This window comes from Zygotorulaspora mrakii, chromosome 3 (assembly GCF_013402915.1).
Source record: "Zygotorulaspora mrakii chromosome 3, complete sequence".
NCBI classification, from domain to species: Eukaryota; Fungi; Ascomycota; class Saccharomycetes; order Saccharomycetales; family Saccharomycetaceae; genus Zygotorulaspora; species Zygotorulaspora mrakii.
Window position 1 is genome coordinate 588,247 of NC_050721.1, and position 19,558 is coordinate 607,804.

The window sequence follows — 19,558 nt, forward strand, 5'->3', positions numbered from 1 at the left end:
CAGCATAAGTGATGGAAACTGAGCTGGTTCAGAATGACTTCGGCTTTGCGAAAGCTCCATCCATCGAATTGCAAGTACGAGACTTGTCAATCATTGCTTCTAGGTCTGACAGCAGGCTCGTTGACTCTTTTTCGGTTGATATACCGAGTGGATCAGTAATGGCAGTGATGGGTGGGTCTGGTTCAGGGAAGACGACATTACTGAATGTTCTGGCGTCAAAAATGGGATCTGGACTGAAATATGAAGGCAAGATCCACTATTTACTAGATCAAGATCAGGAAATTGATGAAAAAGATGCCAACATGACCTATTTGCCGCAGCAAGATGTACTTTCAGCTAGACTAACCTGCCGAGAGACGCTCTTGATTGCGGCCAATTTGAAACTAAGGGCAAGCAAGAGCGAAAAGGAAAAGATTGTGGAGCAATTGTTAACAGAACTGGGACTCAGAGATTGTTCAGAGACTTTGGTCGGTGATAATAAGAATAGAGGACTTTCTGGTGGGGAGAAACGAAGATTGAGTATTGCAACCCAATTGATTGCGAATCCATCTATTATGTTTTTAGATGAACCAACTACTGGATTGGATGCTTATTCGGCGTTTTTGCTTGTTAAGACACTGAAAATGCTAGCAAGGCATGGTGGCCGGACGTTCATACTCTCGATACATCAGCTAAGGTCAGACATTTTGTTCTTACTTGATAAATTATGTATTTTGTCGCAGGGGAAGGTGGTGTTTTGCGATCAGATGTGCAATACAATTCCCTATTTTGCCTCACTAGGGTACAGTACTCCAGATATGGTCAATCCTGCTGACTACTTTATTGATATCTCAAGTGTTGATGGTCGGACTGACGCTTCGAAGAAAATATCTCAAGAGAGACTAAATGAGCTGATTCAATTTTGGAAAAAGTACGAGAGCGAATATGTGCACTATAGACAGACGAACATTTCCAAAGAAATTCGCGTTAGGAATCTTGCAGCCAGTGTATCTTATGGACAACAGGTATTGGTCCAAACGAAAAGAAATTACAAGTTAAATCTCAGCGATTACGTTACGCTATGTGCAACATTCGCAGAGCCAGCTGTCATCGGTGCAGTGGCAGGTTGGATATTTTACAAGCCAGATATGAGTACATTGGAAGGCTCTAGAACTTTGACTTCATCTCTTTATGCCTCGGTGGTTCTTCAATGTTACTTATACCTACTTTTTGATACTTATCGACTTTGTGAGCAAGACATTGCTTTGTATGATCGCGAAAGAGCAGAAGGAACAGTAACACCTGTTTCTTTCATGTGTGCCAGAAAGCTGTCGCTCTTTTTTTCTGATGATTTTTTGATGATTTTAATCTTTGTTACAATAACCTACTTTATGTTCGGACTTGAACCCGACGCGAACAAGTTTTTCCTTCATTTTGCTGTCGTTTTTCTAATTCAGCTTTCATGTTCTGGAATGGCTCTTCTATCTGTTGCTGTTTCCCGGGATTTTTCCAAGGCATCACTCGTTGGTAATTTGAGTTTTACATTTCTATCTTTGTCCTGTGGTTTTTTCGTTAATGCAAAATATATGCCAGTTTACGTTCGTTGGACAAAATATATATCTTTTACGTGGTATGGTTTCGGGGCCCTTCTTTCAAGTAACTTCACCGAATCCTGTGGAATAGAAGAAGGATGTATGGGCAACCAACTGCTGGATAATTTGGGATTTGCTCGTAACTGGAAAACCGTGCCATTGGTGATTCTGTTTTGCTTTGCATTATTCTATCACTTCGCTGCCTTGATAATGTTTTATGTCAACAAGGTTGATATTTCACTACAGGGCAAAGAAAAATCGAAAAAAGAAAAGAAAAGGAACCTTAAGAGCGTAAAAGAAATCGACAGTTCTGATTTAGAATCAAGGACTGTTCAAAATAACAGTATTACAGTGGTATTAGATGATTTATCTCTAGCTGTTGATCAGAAAAAGATATCAAGTAATTGGAGGCATGGGATAATTGAACATGAGTCAAAGGAAATCCTGCACAAGGTGAACGCTGTATTCAAACCTGGTATGATAAATGCTATCATGGGACCTTCGGGATCAGGTAAATCATCTTTATTAAATTTAATATCGGGAAGATTGCATTCATCAATTTTTTCTACTTTTGCAACAACAGGTTCGATAATGTTCAATAACACTAAAATATCTGAAAAAATGTTCAAAAAAGTTTGTTCTTTTGTTTCACAAGATGATGATCATCTGTTGGCTGCACTTACCGTTCGAGAGACATTCAAATTTGCAGCAGCGCTGAGGCTTCACCATTTGACATCAGATGAAAGGACCTCTAAAATAAACGATTTAATAAGAGCGTTGGGTCTGACTCATTGCCAAAACAACATCGTTGGCTGTGAGTTTCTAAAGGGAATCAGTGGAGGTGAAAGAAGAAGAGTCACAATGGGTATTCAACTTTTGAATGACTCCCCTATACTTTTACTTGATGAACCCACGTCCGGCCTCGATAGCTTCGTATCAGCGACAATTCTTGAAATTCTGGAAAATTTGTGTTTCGAGTCTGGAAGGACTGTTATAATTACTATTCATCAACCTAGATCAGAACTATTCAAAAGATTTGGCAATGTTTTGCTACTGGCAAAGTTTGGAAGAACAGCTTACAATGGCTCGCCAGAAAACATGGTTAAACATTTCAGCAGTTTGAGTTATGTGTGTCCAGCATTTACCAATGTCGCTGACTTTTTCCTTGATATAACCTCTGTCAATACGCAAAATGAGCAAAATGAAGTTACATCAAAAGCCCGACTGCAAATCATTCTGAAAAGTTGGGAAGATCATTTAGATACTTCAAAGGCGGATTCACCGTCTTTTTCTGAAGAAAAAATGATTTCTCAGGAGAACTTCCTATCAGAATATGCGTATTCTATTAGGATACCGTGTAATATTGCCTTGGCCTATGTCATCAATCTCAGAAGGCAATTCACCACTACTAGGAGAAATTTTGATTCCCTTATGTCAAGAATTGCTCAAATTCCAGGCGTTGGTGTTATCTTTGCATTATTTTGGGCTCCCATTAAGAACGACTACGCGAGTATATCTGATCGGCTAGGTTTAGCCCAGGAGTCCACTGCATTGTATTTCATTGGTATGTTAAGCAACCTAGCGTGCTATCCAGCGGAACGGGACTATTTTTATGAGGAATATCTTGACGAAGTTTACGGAATTGCACCTTTCTTCCTCGCATATATGACATTGGAACTTCCTTTGGCTGCCCTCGCTGCTGTGGTATATGCAGCTTTCACCGTCATGGTCTGTGGCCTACCTAGAACTGCTGGCAATTTCTTTGGGACCATGTACTGCTCGTTTCTGATTGCAACATGCGGCGAGTCGCTGGGAATAATGACAAATACACTTTTCGAAAGACCGGGTTTCGTCGTAAACTGCATCTCTGTCATTTTGAGTATTGGCACACAACTATCAGGACTGATGTCTTTGCACATGTCTAGGGTTTTAAAAGGTATAAACTACCTTAATCCGCTGAATTACACATCTATGATAATCATCAACTTGGCATTTCCAAGTGCGTTGAAACTCACTTGTGAAGACGCCGGCCGTAATCCAGATGGATCATGCATTTTTTCAAACGGACAAGAGGTACTTGAAGGCTATGGTTTGGTTAAAAACGTTCAAAAATATCTTGGCATTATTGTATGTGTCGCCGTGATATATCGTTTACTAGCCTATTGGCTACTCAAAGCAAAGCTCCAGTGGGTTAAATGGTAATACAGTAATTTACAAACACTTTTTGAACACTCTCAGATGGCTCTCAGATGGCTCTCTGAACGCTCTTTTTCTATTACTCAGGCATCCGCTGATAACCGGAATTAATAGGACGTTAGAAGTTTTATTTCCGGCGCCTTTTTTTCAAAAATATAAAAGGATGTGAAGATCTAAAAAAATGGGGGATTGACCGATCTCTTTGTTTACACACATTAATCACAAGATCAACTCCATCATTTAAGAGAAGATGAGCACAGTGGAATTGGATAAAAAACTATTATCAAGACTTTCCGCAAGAAAAGTTTCTTTGGAAGAACTAGAGTCGTTGGAGAAGAAATGTGTTTTAGAGTCCTTTCATTACGAAGATGCCTTTCAGCTAGGTATGTCCGTGAGAAAGGCAGCCAAGGACCTGTATCCGGAGAGCTTTGTTGCTATTGACGTTTCATCGAGCAATGGGCATTGTCTTTTTCGTACCATTACGTTCCAGGGTAGCTCTTTGGATAATGATTTCTGGATCGAAAGAAAGAGAAAAAGTGTTTTGAGATTTGGTCATTCTAGCTTTTATCTAGGTAACAAGATGCAAGGTAAGACACCTGAGGAGAAGTTCTTCGTCGATTCCAAAGAATATGCATTTCACGGTGGTGCAATTCCTATTTTCCTGGAAAAGAGTGATTATCCAGTTGCATGCTTGACTGTGAGTGGTCTAAAGCAAGAAGAGGATCATTTACTTGCCACAACATGCGCAATAAACTATGCTGAGCAGGCTGCTCAACACGGTTTGGAATTAGACTAAGCTGTAAAACTAAAAGTTAAAAAATCTAACGAATATGCGATTATATCTAAGAACCTATGTAATTTTTTAAGTGGACTTAACGAATTATGAATGACATTTCTGTATTTTTAATTGCTACTCATATGCTTAGAATCGTAATGATTTGTCAAAAATCGAGGCAATAATCCACTTGCCCTCCATCTCCACCTAATTTTCTTTTTAGCGTCGAGGAACCACGCCATTGTGGGACAGTCGAACACATCTTTTGCGTTTTTTCTGGAAGAACTTTGTCTCTGAGACTGGACTTGTAGCCTTCTTATCAGTTCCTGCGAGAATCTATCCTGTGTTTGTAATGTCATCGTTGGGGTAGCAGGTCGTACAGGTTCTTCCAGTACGCTTGTTTCGCCATGCGTAAGTTCTAATGCGCTATTCATACTGCTCAATGAGGAGTCAATGCTGATTTCACCGGACGTCTCAAACTCATAGTTTTCAAATACTTTGGCCGCTTCCTCATATTTTTCAGTACAGTTACCGCAAACGATCTCCTTGAAATCATCAGCATCTGAAATAAGTGAGCTAATCTCATAAAGCGGACTGTCACATATAACACAAGTTCTCAGTTGTGATTGAATCCGTAGATTACTTAAGTATTTATCGTTTTCCTGAGTTTTTGGTTTCATAATGACATCCAAAATATTTCGCACACTATCTGAGACGTTCGAGAGGTCTACACCAATATCCACTTCATTTTCGCATGCATCCTCTTTATCGTAGTCATTATCATTATTGCTAGACCTCTCGTTTCCGTTTAATGTCTGATTGTCAGAGACCCGACCCGACGCGAATTCATTCCTAGTAGATTCTTCTCCGAAGACATAGGGAGTTAATGTCAGTGAAGAGCTTGATGACTTGGACAGTGCTGTTTTAGGGGTCTTCAGTTTAATCGGAATATGCATATCCTTCCTTTTGCTCATTTTGCTTTTCAAATCAGCGATTGATACTTTCTTCTTGGTACAGCGTTCATGTGGCCCACCTGAGTATTTTATGTAGTCTTCGATTAGAACAATTGGATGTTCGTTTTCCTCACCATCCTCGTCATCATTTCCAGATTCACCAGCTAGCAACAATGGTATTCCATAGCTTATTCGTCTATTCTCCATATCGGTATGTATGCGGATTTCATTCACGGGATTTAACTTCAACCGCTTTACATTCAACGAGCTTCTCTCACTACCCCTTGGTGGGCAAATGGGCAATGTTGTGAGTTTATTTTCATCTAATAAGTCCAGCTTTGAAGTCGCATGATGTAGCTTTGATGTCGTATGCTGTAGCTTTGAGGGAACCCTAGGCTTAGCTCCCATTAATTGGGAGCGCCTCTTTCTGTTGTGAATCAGTGGCTGTAAGATACTGTCAGTCTTTTTGGAAGGGGTACTATTACTCTCGAATGCGAATTCTTTTCGATCGAATTGCCATTTGTTCTGTGACGTTTCTGCGCTTTCGAACAGAGGAGGACTCACAGGACGGATGAAGGAAGGCTTATTGAGATTTTCTGAAACATTCTCTTGAAGGTTGGAAGCTGAAGACAGTGATATTAAAGATAATGAATTGGAGTCTATTGGTTCAAGAATTCTAGATTGAGAAGTGTTTTCCATTGGTTATTTGTTCTACTCTTGAATGAAAGAGCCCGACACTGGCTTAGGTAGTGACAATGAGGATTCAAAAGATTGAATCTGTATATATGGCCATATCAATGTCTTCAACGGACTTGCTTAATTTAGCCTGTTTTAATTATCTTGAATCAACATTTTTCCTTATGTTTACATGTTCCCTTAACTGGAAATGCGATGTTCCATCGCATAGAAGCGACAGCAAGAACGACACAATATTCTTGAAAATATAAATACGACGTCTATAAATATGATTGTCTTACATTATAGGTTCCGAATAGTTTTTTGGACAGATTGTATTGAGCTCTTGATTGGTTCAAGTTTTATAGGCGTGAAATCCAATGATTTTAGCAGAGCATGACTGTCACCTCTGGAAAGAGACTCGCAAGCCGAAGATAATTGTGAAATATATACAGCATATGAATCATCGCAGTTGTATCTTAGATCGCTTAGTTTTGTTTTGATTAATTTTTTAGCTTCATTATCTTTAATTCTCTTGAAGTTGTCGAGAGTTTTTAGGGTTTGTATTTGAGTTAAATAAACGTGCGACAATTTCCAGCAAGTGCTCAACTCAGTTTCCGTTTTTATATCACGAAGATGGCTAGTTAGCTTTGAACCATCTGTTTTGTACAGATCGTAAAAGACATTGAAAGACCACATGTCTATCTCATCAAATGATTGTTCTAAAGCAGTTTGGAGTTCTTTTCCACTCAATGTTTCCGTTAGAAGTCTATCAATAAATTCGTCATTCACTTGCTTTGTTGGAATTGCTTCTATCATGAGTTCTTTAATACAGTTGAGTGCTATAGTCTGTTCATTGATATTCAAATAATCAAGTGTTGATGGTAGGTTATCCTTTGTGACGTTAGAGCCGAATAATGTCCAATCTCTATTGTCTGAGAACTTTAAACTTCCTCCGGCCTCCAAATACCTGAAGTCATCGTGCAGGGTATGAAGTAGATCGCTTTTTTTGTCATTACACAATCTTGCTAATTGAAGTCTTTCATATGACATCATCCATTTCATGCTTGATCTCTGTAATCTGTCTCTAAATTCGATCAGTCCAAGTATTTTACTATAAGCTTTTTTCTTCAATGCCAGTCTCATGAATTGAGAGTATCTCTCCATAGATGCCCGATAAAACCTATCTTGTGAATCTTTTAAGCCTCTAAGGAAGTCGCTGTCCTTGGAAGGGAATAAAGTAGAATACCGCGAAAACATGATATAATCGAAACTATCAATTTGCATGTTTTTTGATTTGAACTCCAAAAACAACGAAAAAGCCAAAGGAACGCATCCCAAATGCATGTAAAGTGATATTAAGCAAACCCCCGTATCAAAATTATGTGGGTCTAATCTTTGGTAATTTTCAAGTAGGGAAACTGCAAGTAATACATCTTTCAAGATTGGTTCATTTTGATTCTTAAATAGTATTGATTGGACTTTATCCAAGATAAACTTGGAGCATGTTGAGTAGTCCGTCGTTGGTTTCGATTTTAAGGATTCCTTGTGTTTATTGTAAAGATGTCCTGAATCAGATTCAGTTAGATGTAAATCAAATGCATTTGAATCATGAATCAAACTCTGATTATCCAAGGAATCAAATACCGATTTTAGTGCGTCACTATCGACAGACTGCATGTAGCGTTTGATGTCGACAATACAACACGGTTTTTCATGATATTTTGATAGATAATGTAACAATGACGACTCAGATATTCTTCCGTCGAAAATTTTATCGTTTTCCAAATATGAAAGTCTACTGTTCCTGGAATCACCGACTAAAGAGTGGATAATCTCAATTATTTCTGTTTTTGACTTTCCCAAGTGATATCCTGAACGTGACAGCTGCATTATCAACTCATAGTCGTCAATCTTGGCCAAAATTCTACGGCACACGTCGAACATGGTCTTATAATCATCTTCCGGAATATGTTTTATCAGAAAATTCTTCAAATACAAATCCAGTGACTTATCTAAATGAGGCTTAATTTCAGAAACGACTTCATTCGACTTCGAAAGATCTCCGGGAAACAATTCCGTACAGACCAGGCAAAACACGGTAACCTCTTGCGTCGACTGAAAAGGTTTAGCTGTGCATAGTGTTCTGTATGCTAGTTGAGGCAATAACCTTGCTTCTTGATCAGTGACTTGATCTCGTTGAAACTTGAAGAGGGCCAATATAGAAAGGGCATACCAGAAAGAGTAATCGCGTGAAGTCGGATTCGAAACATCGCCATCCACGCATAGCTTCCCCATCTTTTGACTGGCGCGAATAAGGTGCCTGAAATTCGAGTCCTCCAAAGATTTTTCAAACCATTGCAAGGCTGAATTGAATGAAGGATACTTGAAATTGGCTCGTTCGTATATTTGCAAAGCTTCATCGTATTTGCCCAGTTCAAAAAAAAAAGTATGAAGCATGTTCAAAGCTGATAAATCGCTGGTAATTGTTGAGCCTTTTGGTCCATAAATTTGACCCAATGAGCTTTCATAATCAAATTTTTTGGGGGATTGACGATATTTCACGTATGTTTCCAATACTTTCAAGTATGAGTTATTCGGATACTGTTTTCTTAAAGTACCTATCTTTTCATGGCACCGTTTAAAATTCTCCTTCTCAATGAGATCCAGTATCTCCCGATCCATTTCCAGAGACCTTACCAGAATAGAGACCAGCTGAAGAAATGCTCATTCAACATTTTAATTTAACCTTGTTATTGCAGCTCTTTTTTCAAATACTACCTGCTAATGCTCGCTACCAGTCGTATTCGGCGACTCTCTCTAAATATGCTGAAAAATTTTAGCGATGAGATGCGATGAGGTCAAATAGTTTCTTGATAAGATGAAGACAAAACTTCATTGAACAGTTATTTACTGTCATTTTAGTTACCGAGGGTCAGGTTTGAATAATAAGAAAGAAGCAACATGTCATCAATCTTCAAAGCATTGGCCGGTAAGGGGAAAAGATCTCAACAAGGAAAGTCGCAAGAGCCTAACGAGAAACAGTTCATGAATAAACAGCGTACCCTGTTGATCTCCAGTAGGGGTGTGAATTTTAGACATCGTCATTTAATCCAGGATCTTTACTCGCTGTTGCCACATTCAAGAAAAGAGCCCAAGTTGGACACGAAGAAGGATCTACAGCAGTTGAATGAGATTGCCGAGCTATATAACTGTAACAACATTTTGTTTTTTGAGGCAAGAAAACACCAGGATCTATATATGTGGCTATCCAAACCACCTAACGGACCTACAATCAAGTTCTATCTGCAGAATCTTCATACGATGGATGAGCTGAACTTTACAGGTAATTGTCTGAAGGGTTCACGTCCTGTGTTGTCGTTCGACCGCAGATTCGAGACCTCACCACACTATCAATTGATCAAGGAACTACTGGTGCATAATTTTGGAGTTCCTCCCATGGCGAGAAAGTCCAAGCCATTTATTGATCACGTTATGTCTTTTAGTATTGTCGATGACAAGATATGGGTAAGAACGTATGAAGTCTCTCACACAGCAAGGAATAAACAAGAATACGAGGATAAACCTGAAGAAGAGGCTGAGGATATTTCTTTGGTGGAAATAGGTCCAAGATTCGTCATGACAGTTATCTTGATACTGGAGGGTTCATTTGGTGGTCCCAAGATTTACGAGAACAAACAGTACGTTTCACCAAACTTTGTAAGAGCTCAAGAAAAGCAACAAGCCGCAATTGAAGCAAAGGCAAGAGCAGATGCTGCTGTTCAAAGAAAAATAAAGAAAAGGGAATCTGTAATTGCCGCTGATCCTTTGTCCAACGAAGCAGTTTTCAAAGATTAAGTATCCCTACAGTATATATTTGTAAAATAGACAGAGAAAAGAACGACGGGTATCGAAAAATTTTTGAAAATTTTTTAAACTGAATATATATGGGACTAAATACATGTTCTAGCTACACTAAATCTCATTAATAGTGGTATGGCCCGTCATCAACCTTAAACCCTTTTCAACTACTGCTTGTGAGGTGCTCCGGCATGTTTTGCCAAGTATTCCTTGATGAATTTTTCCTCATCCTTAGAACCAGCATTGAAATCAATGCTCTCTCCCTTCTTGGAGGAGAACGGATTGGGAATAGCAATCAAGGCTACCAAACCGATAGTTCCAAGCGCTAAGAAATGAGAAGGAACGGTTCTTCCCATAATATGGTATGCGGCACCCATTTTTACTTTATATTTGACTTCGTTAATGCTAATTGGCTCCTTGTCTAATGCTTGAAGTACGAATGTGTTGTATTTTCTCTTGTCCAGATAAACAAGAAGTTGTTCTACTTCGGCCTACATATAAAAAAAAAGTGGCCAATAGGAGGGCACTATTAGTTTTTTAAATGGAAAGTTTGGAAAAAATGGGTCAGTTGACCTTCTGGTCAATCTTATTATGAGTTTAGCCATGCTGAGTTGTCGATAACAAGTGTTGTCTCTATCTTATGTTCATTTCAGCCTGCTTGGATTTCTTTGTCCCTTGGCTGCCGTCATTTATTTAGGCGATAAGTTTAATGTTTCCCCTAACTCTTCACTTGAAACAACGAGAAGTACTACACATACAGACTCTTTTCGAGAGTACTTAGATAGTTGGTGTGATGAAGTTGTTGAAAAGTGTTGCGTTGACAGCACTTGCAGGCCACGTTGGGATGGCAAGTGCCCTTTCTCTATTTGAAGATGTAGTATCTCTACCCAAATTTGAATTACCACGGCTTCCAAGAAATGCGTTTCAAGATATCAGACCTGGTTCAAATGATGAGGGTACTGTTACTTTGGCATCGGATATAGACGATAGCTACTCTTTGAGAATAAAGAAGGTTGATCCTTCGAAATTAGGGCTGGACACTGTTAAACAGTGGTCCGGTTATCTTGACTACGAAGAGAGCAAGCACTTCTTTTATTACTTTTTTGAGAGCAGAAACGATCCAGAGAATGATCCAGTTATCTTATGGCTCAATGGGGGTCCAGGGTGTTCGTCTTTAACCGGCCTTTTCTTTGAATTAGGGCCTTCATCGATTGGCGCCGATTTAAAGCCAATCCATAATCCCTACTCATGGAACAATAATGCGTCGATAATCTTCTTGGAGCAGCCGCTAGGTGTTGGATTTTCATATGGTGATGAAAAGATTGTCACTACTAGAGCAGCAGGAAAGGATGTCTATATTTTCTTGGAATTGTTCTTCCAAGCATTCCCGCAATATAGCTCGAACGATTTCCATATTTCAGGTGAATCATATGCTGGACATTATATCCCGCAAATAGCTCACGAAATTGTACTGGAGCATCCAGAGCGCTCTTTCAATTTGTCTTCCATCTTGATTGGAAATGGCATCACTGACAGTTTGGTTCAGTCAGATTACTATGAACCGATGGCTTGTGGCTTTGGTGGCTACCCTGCAGTATTATCTGAGGATAAATGTGATAAGATGAATAAAGATGCTAAAAGGTGCCGCGTGCTAGCGGAAATTTGCTACAAAACGGAATCAAATCTGCCATGCATTGCAGCTTCCTCCTATTGTAATGCTGTTCTCTTAGATCCATATCAGGAGACAGGATTAAATGTTTATGATATTCGTGGACCTTGCGAGGATCAAGACGAGGGCGACATGTGTTACTACGGTTTGCGTTATGTTGATCAGTATTTAAACCAAGCATTCGTTCAAGAAGCTCTTGGTTCTGACGTTCACAACTACACAGGCTGTAGTGAAGATGTGTTTCTCGGTTTCGTATTGACAGGTGATGAGGCCAAACCATTCCAACAGTATGTTGCGGAATTGCTTGATCGTGATATTCCCGTATTGATATACGCCGGTGACAAGGATTTTATCTGCAATTGGCTAGGTAATCGTGCTTGGTCTGATCAACTCGAATGGAAGTCCAAAGAAAATTATGAATATTTGCCTTTGAAGCCCTGGAAGAGTAAGGATACTGGTGAAGAGATTGGCCAAATTAAAAAGTTTGGGCCTCTTACTTTCCTGAGAGTATACGACGCAGGTCATATGGTTCCAATGGACCAGCCAGAGTCCTCTTTAGAAATGCTCAATGGTTGGATTCACGATAAGTCTAGGTTGCTATACTAAGCAAACTCTGGATAAAACCGTTGCGCCTTCTAGAAAATACGTAAAAGTAGATAAGTCGTTTGTTCAGAATACTACGCTATAGAATAATATCGTGGTCTGTAGGTCAGCAGATGTTACAAACTCTCAATATTACCCATGCGTCTCTAATGCATGAAATTACTTGTTCAGAGGGCAACGTGGGTTTCACTTTTTTTGCAACAATTCCAATCAAATCAGTAATCATGACGAAAACGTTTGACTCGTTTTCAAGGGCCATGTGGCATGCAATACGCCAAGAAACTGGTATATAAGCCTTTGTGGCTAGTCATTCCTCTGCTACATATCTTGAGCCATCTCGCATGAATGCCTTGCTTTAGCTTTGATCCTAGTTGATTAAGCGAATCTTTTCTTCGAAAGAAATAAATAGATTGGTGCGTTTCATTGAGCCACGGAAATAGACGTCTATTGAAACCTGGCAACTATGAAATTTGGTAAAACATTCCCTAATCACCAAGTTCCAGAGTGGAGTCATCAATATGTCAATTACAAGTCTCTGAAGAAGCTAATCAAGGAGATTTCGTTGGCTCAGGGGAGACTATACGCTGTGGAACACGATAAAGATGGTGATATTGGGCGAGATGAGAATTCAAGAAAGGCAATAAATTCATCTCAAGTAGATGAGACGTATTTCGATCATACAGATGTTAGAAAATTACTGGCTTCTTTCTTCTTTGCATTGGATAGGGACATTGAGAAAGTGAATAGTTTCTACAATATGCAATATCTGGAATATGATAGGAGACTACGTCGTTTGACGTCCTCCATGCAATTTAATAATATCAACAATTTCTTAAACACTTATCCAGGAGGATTTGTGGCATCAGAAAGACAACCTCGCCAACCGCAGACCAGTACTTCTAACCTACGAAACGAAGATTCCCAAAATAGTACTATCTGTCAGAATATGCCACTTGTTTCCTCACACGTTCATGATGTGTCTGAATCTTTGGAAGAAGTTATAGGAATGCTTGTCGAATTGAGATCTCATTTCCGTAACCTGAAATGGTATGGCGAATTAAATAAAAGAGCTTTCACCAAGATCTTGAAGAAATTGGACAAAAAAGTTGGAACGAATCAAAAGCAATCATATTTGCAAGCAAGAATTCTCCCATTGAGTTTTTCTAATGACTCTGAAATTAGTAGAAATCTAGCAATCATCAATGAATTTTTAGACAAAGTATCATACAAAGCAGGTAGCGATCCTGTTTGCAACAGAGAAAATAGTGTTGGTGAAAATGGTCTGCGAACTTTAAGTAATGCTCAAGACGTTGTTTCCATGCTCATTGAAAAGGACGATGGAAAATCATTAATCAATGAACTTATCGGTGCGTATCGTTCAGTTGTTTTGATCCCTACTAGAATACTAGTTAATTTGTTGAACAAATCCGCATTATATCAGTCATTTCAATGCATTGATGAAATATTGGAGATAATACCTTCATTGGGGGATCCCAATGATATTAATGTTCGTAACTTTTTCCATCATCATGTTATTGCTTTAGGTAAGAATTTGACGAAGGATAAAAGAATGAATGGGAAAAGCACATCATCTGCAACAGAGGGCAATAAAGAGGCAGCAGAATACCAAAAAGGCCAGGATGATGAAGAAATCAACAATATCAACTCTCTCATGAAAAAAACATTGAGTTTCGAAGCTGCGGCCCCTCCAGACAGACATGTGAGATTGGTTGGTGCATTTGGACCCGATGGAATAAATTCTAACGATGCTCCTGCATCCTTGATATATATTTTACGGAAGTTACCGGCACATTTAAGACCTTGCTTACTGCAACGCGATAACTATAAACGTACTCCTTTACATTATTCTTCACAGTACGGTTTAGTTGAAATAACTAAAATTATCATCGAAAATTTGAAGACATGGGGAGCGTGGAATTCAGATGTCCCCATTGATGATGTTAGTTGGCAAGACAGTGAGTCTTTAACCCCTCTCCATTTGGCTGTCCTGGGAACTCACCCAATGACAGTCAAGACACTACTCTCCTTTATGAATCCAGCTACATCTATAATCACTCCTCAGTTACTCCATTTGGCGACAAGATTGAATTCACCTCCACTTATTGAGGTTTTATTATCTATTAAAGGGATCAATATCAACTACCAAGACAAAGAGAGCTGTGAGACTGCCCTTTATTTAGCATGTAAGTCTAACCTGAAAGAAGCTGCTGCTACTTTGCTGAAAAATGGTGCTAGCACTGAAATAACTGAGAGACTCTTTGGTTGGACCCCCATTTTCGCTGCAGCTACGGAAGGTCTAGAAGAAATTGTCCAGTTGCTTTGTGATTATGGAGCTGTTAGCGTTGTTTTTGATGAAAGTGGCTGGACACCAATGGAGCATGCAGCTTTACGTGGACATTTGAGCATTGCAGGGTTGCTAAAAATAGTTGACTATCCAGAAATAACACATCCTCATATTGCCTCTGCTAATGTCAAACCCCTCCGCCCGGATTCTCCAATCTCAATTCCAATGACACCCACTTGGTCAAATGATTGTGACAATACAGGCACAAGAGGTAGATCACTTGTCAGATCCGATAGTCAGTTATCCATTGAGCATGTTTCCACTAATAACCAAAGCACTAAAATCAGTCAAAGAGATCTGTTAAAGACATCTGTAACTGGTAATGGATTCCACAACAAGTCAAACCCGGTCTCGTTACCTCAACCTGTCAAATCCTTTGGTCATAAATATCTGGCTCAGAACGAAGCAGTTCTACTGATTACCCTAGGTGGAAATGACAGCCGTAGTACAAAGTCAAGTATATCTCTAAAGAATGTCCCAGTGTCGGAGGTCTCCTCAACTGAGCTTGATACTGCACTATCCTTGGTTATTAGTTGCAATGATGACTTAAACGAAACACCAATTGTGCTTGATTTACCATTAGATTCTAACCTGGAATCTATAAATTTCAAAGTCCCATTCCAGAATGACAAGACACATATCGTTTACTTTGATATTGTACCAACATATGGCTCTGTTTTTCTGAATCAAGGCCCAAACTCCTCTAGTGCTAATGAAGAACAAAATCTCTACTCGCCTTACCGAAACAACTCCATTTATGATTCACGAAGTTCATTGAGTTCATATAACTCAAATGCTACCGATCACAAGCCATCTAAAGTACTAGGACGTGCAGTTGCATTGTTAGGTAGGACGAATGCATCTGTTGGAATCAACCGTCGTTCGCTTAACGATATGATCACAGTTCCAATCATTGCAAATGAATCACTAAGTGTACTGGGAACGATAACGTTTGAATATATGATGGTGACACCTTTTGATCATCCGAAAATGTCATTGGGCCGTACTGAAACGTATTGGAAATCCTTAGTGTCCACTCGTGTGATTGGTCATCGTGGCTTGGGTAAAAATTTTAATTCCAAAAATTCTTTGCAATTAGGTGAGAATACTGTTGAATCCTTTATTGCAGCAGCTTCGTTGGGAGCCTCATATGTTGAATTTGATGTTCAGTTAACAAAGGATAATATTCCTGTTGTTTATCATGATTTCTTAGTCGCCGAAACCGGTGTAGATATTCCCATGCATGAATTAACGTTGGAACAATTTTTACATCTAAACAATGTTGATAATCATATACAGTCGTTTCATCCAAATGAAAGACGTCGTTCAGTGGATGATTCTGATAGTGGGATCTATAACAGATCATCAGATGGGAAAATAAGGGGCAACGCATACGCAAATGTTTCCAAAGTTTTAGAAAACAGAATGAAATTAACAAAAACTTACAAGAAGAACAATTTTAAGGGTAATTCTAGAGGCCATTCGATTGCATCTTCATTTGTAACTCTAAAAGAGCTTTTCAAAAAAATCCCATCGAACGTCGGATTCAACATAGAATGTAAATATCCAATGGTCGATGAGGCGGAAAAGGAAGATATAGGTCAGATTGCTGTTGAGATGAACCATTGGATTGACACGGTATTGAAAGTTGTATACGATAATGCAGCTGGACGAGATATTATCTTCTCTTCATTTCATCCCGATGTTTGCGCTATGTTATCACTAAAACAACCATCGATTCCAATCTTATTCCTAACGGAAGGTGGAAATCAAAAAATGGCAGATATTCGCGCGTCCTCATTACAACACGCTATCAGATTCGCCCGTAGTTGGAATCTTTTGGGTATCGTATCAGCAGCTTCACCTATAATTCGAGCACCAAGATTAGCCCAAGTAATCAAATCAAGTGGCCTAGTTTGCGTCACTTTTGGTACTGAAAATAATGATCCAGAGAATGCAAACATTGAAATGGATGCAGGCGTAGACGCTGTTATCGTTGACAGCGTTTTAGCAGTTCGACAAGGTTTGACGAAAGATGCAAGAGAAGATGAAAAAAACATTCCTAACAAAATATAATATACCTAATCATATATAGCTAGATACTAGCTCTACGTCATACTGCTTCCCCTCCCTACTGTCATACGTATGTTTTCTTCTTTCAAGAAGTCGTCACCGAAAGCCTCCTCCCCGAAAATGAAGAGGGAGGCATTGCATTGTTGTCCATCTTATGGGAGCGGATCAGGTCATTTTGAATTTCAATTAAAGCATCCAAAGTTTTGTCCATTTCGAAAAGGTCTTTCACATAATTAACTTGATCAGAGTTTTTCAAAAACAGCTGTAAACATCTGGTGGAAGCCTTGTCATTGATGCAATGATAAGCATCGGGAAATGGCTGAATATGTTCGATATGAGCAGCATGACTTTTGTCGTTCAAAAATTTCAAAATAGTGACGTCGCTGACACAAAGAGGAATATTAGAAACTACTAAAGATGCCATAGTGAGAATTTGGTGAGGTAAAACCGCAAACCAATTGAGGTAATAGGTGAAGATATTTAAAAAATAATAACATAAAGAACATGGAGATATCTCCTCGATATTTCTGTCATTTTTATATTTGTCGTTTTCTTGCCGGCACTTTCTCGCTTTTTTGACCCCGGATTTTCTTTACCAGGGATACATACAGGAGCTTCCATCCATCCCTCCATATGACCGTTATCGTTGAGAAAATAAGCGATAAAAAGGCAGCAATGCTGATTGAAACCTAGCTTTAGCTATGTTTCACGACCGTATCTATCATTAAGTGTATTTTGAATTCGCAGCTTTTCCAGAAGGCATCCCCAAGTTTTGAGTGCTCGCGTTTCTTGGTCTTGGCGAATTAGCTCTTGCGCCAGCAGGTGGTCTTGTGAGTTTAGTAGTATGTTGACGACTCTTGGAACAGCGTATCCCGGTTTTTGCTTGAAGTCGAATCAGCTCACGACGTCGATATATTTTATGTTTTTGCTCTTCTGAGAGCATCTATTGTAGCGCTTTATCAGTTTCTTCATATAGTTTTTATTAGGGAGCATGGCAAACCCATCGGGCGCAGACCCAAAGGAATAGATCTCAATGTTCCCGTGCTGATTTTTTAGTGAATCGACGTCTGTTATGCGGTATGGTCTACCATATTCATCAATACCTGCTGTTGACAGTTTTGGAGTTTGAATGGTTTGCTCAATCGAGAAAAGCTCCCGTATCTCGTAAAGATCCGGTCTCTTTCTCCTTCTATTTTTCATAGGTAGATACTTCTTCAGTCGTAGTGGTTCTGAGCCTGGAAGTATCGATTTGCCTAACTGGTTCCAATGTTTCTCGCATTTCAGCAGAAGCACATCGCATTTCCAATGAATTGGTTCTTTAAAAAGGTTTATTCTATCAGATACGTTAATGGGTTGCGACCCCCTCTTTAAAGTCTGGTTTGGCTTTAACAAACTCTTCAATATAAAGCAATCGGACCTTTTTATGTCTTTTAACGTTTTGGGTAATTCCCAGTTCTTCATTGCAAGTGCTTTCATTAGTGGATAATTCGCGGTTTCAATTTTTCCCTTGTTGATCCTCTTCAATGCATCTTTAAAATAGCAGTATGATTTATAATTCAATGATTTGCAAGTAATTGTGGTGGGCTTTATGTCAAAATATCGGTACGACATGTTAGGTATATATCTTGGGGAAACATCGCTTAAAAGGCCATTTTGGCAATCTATATTAACAACATATTGAAATTTCTGATTCAAGTTGAGTTTCATGTCCACTATAGGTTGAAAAGAGTGCACGGGTTCATCGATTGCATATCTGGAAATAATCTCCTCATTTTTCAAATGAACGATAGGATCTATCACGTAGATTCCGGATTTATCAAGGTCAGGAAGGCGCAACTCAATCCAGAAATATGGCTGCAGAAGATCAGTATCGAACCTGTTTGGAACGTTTCCAATACCATTTGTTATCTGCCATTTTACATTTGAGCAGGATATTTCGTAATCATGGAGGGGCAAAGCAAAACAATAAGAAAGTACAATTTCATCAGAGAGTACATTTCGTAAAACAATGAGAAAGAATAATGAAAGAACGTCCCTGTTGGCCTTTCTATCTCTTGCCATCTTTCTGATATTGTCTATATTATCTGTCCCTTCTGGTCTCACCCCATAATAAATTTGTTGGTTATTGAGAACATTCTTGTAAGTGGATGATTCCTTTCCCTTCATGAAATATGCAATTAGGTACTGCAAACGATTAAAATTCTGTCTAAATCCATTGCTATTAATCTGATAATGATTTCGAAACCACCAGATAAGTCCTAAAATCAAGGTCCTTAAACTATTGAGCTTAGCAGTGCTCGATTGCAACTTCCAATTTTTGAATTTCTTAACAATCAGAGTAGGAATTGATCTTTTCAATCTTCTATTTAATCTTTCATCTCTCGTCCAAAACAGTCTTTGCTTCATGACTGCCAAATAAATCTTAACTGAAGCAATATGAAGGCCATATTTTAACTTCTGATATTTATGTTGCTTCCTCGGGTGCTTCTTATCTGTCGTTGAAGTGTTCGATGGCTCGGCCTGCAGCATAGTAAAAGATACACTGCCATTCAATGGTACATCCTCCCATTCTCCCTCGTCAATGGATATTTCATCACTATCGTCAGTAACAGCCTCCTCAAAGAACAAGCCCGCTACTGCAGCATGTTTTAAAGGACTCTCTTTGTCTATTATATGAGATTCTGATGACCTCTTGGGCATAGATTCTTGTTTTTTGTAGCCGATGTGGAGGAGCTAACATCGCAATAATAGTTCATACAGTAATTTAAAGAGTGCCTAAAGAAGTTCAACGAGACAAGAAGCGCAAAATAAAAGTGC

The 19,558-nt window shown here is 39.0% G+C and overlaps 9 protein-coding genes and 1 pseudogene across 10 annotated transcripts; 5 read left to right on the forward strand and 5 right to left on the reverse strand.

Annotated features, from left to right (window-relative positions):
- Positions 1-11: 11 nt before the first annotated feature.
- HG535_0C03060 (uncharacterized protein) lies at positions 12-3,773 on the forward strand (the record flags this gene model as incomplete). The annotated part of the gene is made up of 1 exon (XM_037287787.1): positions 12-3,773. One exon carries the CDS (start codon positions 12-14, stop codon positions 3,771-3,773), a length of 3,762 nt encoding a protein of 1,253 aa, XP_037143682.1.
- Positions 3,774-4,017: 244 nt separating this feature from the next.
- HG535_0C03070 (uncharacterized protein) lies at positions 4,018-4,563 on the forward strand (the record flags this gene model as incomplete). The annotated part of the gene is made up of 1 exon (XM_037287788.1): positions 4,018-4,563. The coding sequence occupies one exon, from the start codon at positions 4,018-4,020 to the stop codon at positions 4,561-4,563; it is 546 nt and encodes a 181-aa protein (XP_037143683.1).
- Positions 4,564-4,670: 107 nt separating this feature from the next.
- On the reverse strand, positions 4,671-6,194 carry HG535_0C03080 (uncharacterized protein; the record flags this gene model as incomplete). The annotated part of the gene is made up of 1 exon (XM_037287789.1): positions 4,671-6,194. One exon carries the CDS (start codon positions 6,192-6,194, stop codon positions 4,671-4,673), a length of 1,524 nt encoding a protein of 507 aa, XP_037143684.1.
- Positions 6,195-6,473: 279 nt separating this feature from the next.
- MDM20 (Mdm20p) lies at positions 6,474-8,855 on the reverse strand (the record flags this gene model as incomplete). Its single annotated transcript, XM_037287790.1, has 1 exon — positions 6,474-8,855. The coding sequence occupies one exon, from the start codon at positions 8,853-8,855 to the stop codon at positions 6,474-6,476; it is 2,382 nt and encodes a 793-aa protein (XP_037143685.1).
- A 279-nt stretch (positions 8,856-9,134) lies between these two features.
- Positions 9,135-10,028, forward strand: BRX1 (ribosome biogenesis protein BRX1; the record flags this gene model as incomplete). Its single annotated transcript, XM_037287791.1, has 1 exon — positions 9,135-10,028. The coding sequence occupies one exon, from the start codon at positions 9,135-9,137 to the stop codon at positions 10,026-10,028; it is 894 nt and encodes a 297-aa protein (XP_037143686.1).
- A 170-nt stretch (positions 10,029-10,198) lies between these two features.
- Positions 10,199-10,408, reverse strand: ATP19 (F1F0 ATP synthase subunit k; the record flags this gene model as incomplete). The annotated part of the gene is made up of 1 exon (XM_037287792.1): positions 10,199-10,408. The coding sequence occupies one exon, from the start codon at positions 10,406-10,408 to the stop codon at positions 10,199-10,201; it is 210 nt and encodes a 69-aa protein (XP_037143687.1).
- Positions 10,409-10,824: 416 nt separating this feature from the next.
- Positions 10,825-12,306, forward strand: ATG42 (carboxypeptidase C; the record flags this gene model as incomplete). The annotated part of the gene is made up of 1 exon (XM_037287793.1): positions 10,825-12,306. One exon carries the CDS (start codon positions 10,825-10,827, stop codon positions 12,304-12,306), a length of 1,482 nt encoding a protein of 493 aa, XP_037143688.1.
- Positions 12,307-12,766: 460 nt separating this feature from the next.
- On the forward strand, positions 12,767-16,744 carry GDE1 (glycerophosphocholine phosphodiesterase; the record flags this gene model as incomplete). The annotated part of the gene is made up of 1 exon (XM_037287794.1): positions 12,767-16,744. The coding sequence occupies one exon, from the start codon at positions 12,767-12,769 to the stop codon at positions 16,742-16,744; it is 3,978 nt and encodes a 1,325-aa protein (XP_037143689.1).
- An 82-nt stretch (positions 16,745-16,826) lies between these two features.
- Positions 16,827-17,165, reverse strand: HG535_0C03140 (uncharacterized protein; the record flags this gene model as incomplete). The annotated part of the gene is made up of 1 exon (XM_037287795.1): positions 16,827-17,165. The coding sequence occupies one exon, from the start codon at positions 17,163-17,165 to the stop codon at positions 16,827-16,829; it is 339 nt and encodes a 112-aa protein (XP_037143690.1).
- Positions 17,166-17,440: 275 nt separating this feature from the next.
- Positions 17,441-19,441, reverse strand: HG535_0C03150 (annotated as a pseudogene). The gene has a single exon. A coding segment is annotated over exon 1 (2,001 nt).
- Between the last annotated feature and the right edge of the window lie 117 nt (positions 19,442-19,558).